The following is a 5,598-nucleotide window of genomic DNA, read 5'->3' on the forward strand; positions in this document are numbered from 1 at the left end:
AGGTCAGGCTGACGGCTCTTTGCCTGTCACTGAGAGCTATCAGACTCAGCTCCAGACTAGGGACTGACTGTCTCTGGTGCTCTAGAGATCGGTCCCGATTCACCTCACCCCACCTCCACCCAGTTATGGCCTGCCTGTCACCAAAACAAACCCAGAACCCATTTTCATTTATCCCTTTAAGAAAGGTTCTTTGTCTTCCTGCCCACGTGCCCTCTACTGCTTGACAGAAGTCTGCTCCCCATTGCTAGGTGCCTTTCTTCCTCTTCTTTTTTTTTTTTTTTTTTGAGACAGAGTCTCGCTCTGTTGCCCAGGCTGGAGTGCAGTGGCATGATCTTGGCTCACTGCAACCTCCTCCTCCTGGGTTCAAGCAATTCTCCTGCCTCAGCCTCCTGAGTAGCTGGGATTACAGGTGCACGCCGCCACGCCTGGCTAATTTTTGTATTTTTAGTAGAGACAGGGTTTCACCATGTTGGTCAGTCTGGTCTCGAACTCCTGACCTTGTGATCTGCCCGCCTTGGCCTCTCAAAGTGCTGGAATTACAGGCGTAAGCCACCACACCCGTCCCTTTCTTCCTCTTCTGTCGTCTGTGGATTTCCCATCTGCCTCAGTGGAGTAAGGACTCCTTTTCCTTCCTGGCCCAGTAGTACATTCTCCTCTCCTCCTTTCTCCCAAGTCACTGACTTAGTATTTAGTGTGTGTTCTCAGCCTTACCACTGATTTGCTGTGTTACCTTGGACAAGTTACTCTCCCACTCTGACCTCAATTTTCACATCTCTAAAAGGAGACTGCTGGACTAGATGGTGAGTGAAGTCCTGCTGAGCTCTCCAAGTTCATTCTCCCTTGTCCAGTCCTTCCATCTCGCCCTCCCCTCTGGGCCCCCTCTCTAGGGCCCTCTCCCCCAGGGGAGGCCTGCTCCAGCCCCAGGGGAGCTGCGACTCTGGCTCCCGTTCCCAGTCGGAGTGACCAGCCCTGGGCCTCCTTCCCAGCTTTGGCCCTGGCTCCATGTGGCCCATCTGAGAGGCTGGCCTCAAGCCCGGCGGCAACTCCACATTTCTGTTTTGCCTTTTTTTTTCCCTCTTTCCCGGAGTTAACAAGAAGCAGATGTGGCGCACGATGGTTGGAGAGGTGGGGGGAGGAAGGGGGAGGCAGGACCGCCAGCCAGACAGGGGGGAAGGGAGGGGAGCCAGCAGGGAAGAGGAGGCCAGGGCCCGCCCCACGGCCACTCTCGCGCCTCTGAACAGCCACAGGGGCAAAGCCCTGTCACCCCCAGGATCCGGTCATCAGGGAAAGAGGACAGGGAGACTAGAAGAGGGCCAGCTGGGACGAGGGGGCGGAAGCCCAGGACTCAACTTCTGAGCCACAGCTCCTGAGAGGGGCAGGGACCAGAGGCCAGAGGGGGCACAGAAAACAAACCCCCTCAGAAGTGAAGAGAAGAGCGGAAGGAACCGAGCAGGGACGGACAGGAGCTGAGGAGGAAAGAGGAGGGGAGAGGGGTCAGGCCAGGCAGCCAAGGAGAAGACGTGTGGCCGGGGGCTGCCGGCAGGAAGCTGGGACGGACGGGACGGGCTCGCGCTGTCCTGTGGAGCAGCAGCATCCCTGGGGCCGGCAGAGGAGCCAGTGGCTGGGCGGGATGAGTCTCTGAGGGCCACTGTGGAGTGCCCCACCATGGCCCCCCGCACCCTCTGGAGCTGCTACCTCTGCTGCCTGCTGACCGCAGCTGCGGGGGCCGCCAGCTACCCTCCTCGAGGTTATAGCCTCTACACGGGGTCCGGTGGGGCCCTCAGCCCCGGGGGGCCCCAGGCCCAGAGCGCCCCCCGGCCGGCCAGCCGCCACAGGTAAGAGTCTGGGTCCCAGCCCGAGGCTTGGGTGGTGAGAAGGGGGTCAGAATGCCACCTCCGCCTGGCTCCCTGCCCTGGGCTCTGTCCCCTAATGCAGGGCAGAGGGGGAGTGAGAAGCCCATCCATTAGGTGGCTCCTCACATGCCCACCTTCCCACGGCACCTTTTCCAGGACCCCCTGAACACATATGCTCCCTGGGTCATGTAGGGGGTCTGCTCCCACATACCCTCATGGGGCCCTGCAGTTCTATACCCAGGGAAGCTGCCCTGAGGGGAGCAGGCCAGGCCTTCCTGCCAGCTGCCCTCTGTATCCCAGCCCCAGAGCCTCAGGGAGACCTTTTGTCCCCTTCTAGGGCTCCCTTGGCCCCATCTAGTAATCCATAATTCTGACACCACTCCCGCTCTGTTCCCTCCATCCCTTCAGCCAGACACAGATCAGAGGCCGGCATGAATGGGGCCAGGAGTATAGAACTGCAAGAGGGGCAGGCTCATCAATGGCTTATTCTCTACTTAACCCTGAGCTGGCCTGCCCGTCCTCTCCCGGAGGGGTGGGGTGGAAGCCAGTGTTCAGATCACCCACAGGGCCCAGCCTGGCTGTGCGCACACGGCATGCCAAACTGGGGACTGAGACAGGTCCAGAAAGGGACACATGTGATCGTGTACATTCAGAGGCTCCCCGGGGCCTCACCACCATGAGGGGTGACTGCTCTGTGGTTGTGGTTTACCATTCTGCACCACTCCCCATCTTGAAAAGTCTTTATCTGCCCCTGCTACACAGGAAAGCGTGGGGGATAGGGAGGGTGGCCCTGCCAAAGTCCTTGCTCTCACTGATCCCCAAGGGCCCTGCATCTTTGGAGCCTTCCTCAGCCCCTCTGGTAGCCCCTGGGCCATCCTTCAGGGTGTGTATCTTTGGTCCTTGGACCCAGAGGGGGTTGTACCTACAGGAACTGGTGTGCCTATGTGGTGACCCGGACAGTGAGCTGTGTCCTTGAGGATGGAGTGGAGACGTATGTCAAGTACCAGCCCTGTGCCTGGGGCCAGCCCCAGTGTCCCCAAAGCATCATGTGAGTCCCAAGGCCGGGGAATGGGCCCTTGGTGGGAACTGGGTGAGGGCAGATGGTGGGTGGCTGACTCAGGGAGTCTGTACAAAGCAGGGAGCGAGGGCAGGACGGGGTCTAGGGTCGCAGCCATTTTGAGGAGATACTGAGACAACAGTTTGGCTGGTGGGAGACTGAGGGCAAACCTGCCTCACGCGCCAGCCCCAGATGCCTTCTCTGGGATGGCTCAGGCTCAAGCAGAGGAGTTCAAGGTTCCAGCGCAGGGCAAGGGAAGGAAGAGCAGGGATTTAGCCCTTGACCAAAAAGCTGACAGCTGTCAGCTGAGCAAGGCCACATGTTGAACAGTAAGAGGGACCCAGCCTGAGGGACAGGCCATGCCCACCAGCAGCTGCCCACCCCTGAGGACAGGGACCAGGGTCACTAACAATACAGGGAGGAATAAAGAGGCCTCCTTCTGCCTCTGCCAGGTACCGCCGCTTCCTCCGCCCTCGCTACCGTGTGGCCTACAAGACAGTGACTGACATGGAGTGGAGGTGCTGTCAGGGTTACGGGGGCGATGACTGTGCTGAGAGTCCTGCTCCAGCGCTGGGGCCTGCATCTTCCACACCACGGCCCCTGCCCCGGCCTGCCCGCCCCAACCTCTCTGGCTCCAGTGCAGGCAGCCCCCTCAGTGGACTGGGGGGAGAAGGTGAGTGTGGGAGCTGCTGCGAGGGCGGCAAGTGCCAGATGGTGATCCGATGCAATGGGAAATGTGGGGCCAGGCTGCTGGGGGAATCCCCCATGCTCTATGCCAGAAAGAAGAGAGGGGCAGAAGGGAGTTAGCGAGATCGCAGAGATTCCCTGCCTGTGTGTGTGTGTGTGTGTGTGTGTGCACGCGCGCACGCGCGGGCACGCACGTGCATGTGTGTGGTTGTGTCTTGGTGTTTGTGTGTGAGAGAGAGCATGCAAAAGATGGAGAGACAGAAAAAGAAGGCTGAGAAAGAGAAGGTGCTCGCACACACCCACATGTGGCCAAGGTCCTTCAAACAGCTGCAGGAGAAAGGGGGCATTCCTTTGAGAAGTTTGGTCCATGGGGACAGACAGTTGAGACTACAAATCCTAGCATGCATTGCACCTGACTACAGATCCCAGACCCCTCCGTGGCCTCTGTAGACCGCAGGTCCCAGCATGCAGCAGTCCCCGTGGCTTGCCTTCCCTCCTGCTTGCTGCACACCGGATGTGCTGTTTCCCTGCCCCGAGATAGCCGTACTATAATTATGCAAACAGGAACTCCTGGCCAACTCTCACCGTCCACAGAGCCTCTTCTTTGTCCCCATGGTGTTGCAGGGAAGGAAGTGTCACCCAGTGGTAGCTGCTCTTGTGGCATCCAAAGTGCCTCCCCTACACTCCCATTTCACCCCTCTTGACAGCCCCATGACAGAAGAATGTCATTATCCTTTCACAGAAAAGGAAAGAGTTTCCAAGAAGTTAAGAGGCACTCTGGGCAGGTGGAAAGGACATGGACCTGGGGGCCGGATAGATGGTCGAGGTTTGAAACTTAGCACTGCCACTTATTAAACCTGTGATCCATGGCCAGGCTCCTAATATCTCTGGTCCAGTTTCCCAGCCTATATAATGGGAAGAGTTCCTGGTATCTCCCCAGGGGAGTTGTTGAAAAACAGAGTCATATTCAAATTTGGCCTAGAGGCATTTAGTGAATGGAGTTTCCTTTTTTTCATCTTGCCAAAATCACCCAAAGGAGAGACAGAGCCCAGCATCTGACCCTTGCTGGAGCTGGGGTGAGCAGGGGCCCTGAGCTCTGGGGTCCAGCCCCTCTGCCTTTTGCCTTCACCTCTCCTTAGGTCCTGGGGAGTCAGAGAAGGTGCAGCAGCTGGAGGAACAGGTGCAGAGCCTGACCAAGGAGCTGCAAAGTCTGCGGGGTGTCCTGCAAGGACTGAGCGGGCGCCTGGCAGAGGATGTGCAGAGGGCTGTGGAGACAGCCTTCAACGGGAGGCAGCAGCCAGCTGACGCGGCTGCCCGCCCTGGAGTGCATGAAACCCTCAATGAGATCCAGCACCAGCTGCAGCTCCTGGACACCCGCGTCTCCACCCACGACCAGGAGCTGGGTCACCTCAACAACCATCATGGCGGCAGCAGCAGCAGTGGGGGCAGCAGGGCCCCAGCCCCAGCCTCAGCCCCTCCGGGCCCCAGTGAGGAGCTGCTGCGGCAGCTGGAGCAGCGGTTGCAGGAGTCCTGCTCTGTGTGCCTGGCCGGGCTGGATGGCTTCCGCCGGCAGCAGCAGGAGGACAGGGAGCGGCTGCGAGCACTGGAGAAGCTACTGGCCTCCGTGGAGGAGCAGCAACAGCACCTCCCCGGGCTGGCCGTGGGACGCAGGCCCCCTCAAGAATGCTGCTCTCCAGAGCTGGGCCGGCGACTGGCAGAGCTGGAGCGCAGGCTGGATGTCGTGGCCGGCTCAGTGACAGTGCTGAGTGGGCGGCGAGGCACAGAGCTGGGAGGAGCTGCGGGGCAGGGGGGCCACCCTCCAGGCTACACCAGCTTGGCCTCCCGCCTGTCTCGCCTGGAGGACCGCTTCAACTCCACCCTGGGCCCCTCGGAGGAGCAGGAGGAGAGCTGGCCTGGGGCTCCTGGGGGGCTGGGCCACTGGCTGCCTGCTGCCCGGGGCCGACTAGAGCAGCTGGGGGCGCTGCTGGCCAATGTGAGCGG

The 5,598-nt window shown here is 60.0% G+C and overlaps 1 protein-coding gene across 1 annotated transcript in view; it reads left to right on the forward strand.

The window, feature by feature from the left end:
* The first annotated feature begins 1,179 nt into the window (after window positions 1–1,179).
* EMILIN1 (elastin microfibril interfacer 1) overlaps window positions 1,180–5,598 on the forward strand; it is an 8,000-nt gene continuing 3,581 nt past the window's right edge. The window contains exons 1-4 of the mRNA XM_017877045.1: window positions 1,180–1,835; window positions 2,782–2,901; window positions 3,363–3,583; window positions 4,737–5,590. Coding sequence (XP_017732534.1) covers window positions 1,666–1,835; window positions 2,782–2,901; window positions 3,363–3,583; window positions 4,737–5,590 — 1,365 coding nt within the window. The 5' untranslated portion in view covers window positions 1,180–1,665. The remainder of the gene's footprint in view (window positions 1,836–2,781; window positions 2,902–3,362; window positions 3,584–4,736; window positions 5,591–5,598) is intronic.

Source organism: Rhinopithecus bieti, unplaced genomic scaffold (assembly GCF_001698545.2).
Source record: "Rhinopithecus bieti isolate Rb0 unplaced genomic scaffold, ASM169854v2 scaffold_7681, whole genome shotgun sequence".
NCBI classification, from domain to species: Eukaryota; Metazoa; Chordata; class Mammalia; order Primates; family Cercopithecidae; genus Rhinopithecus; species Rhinopithecus bieti.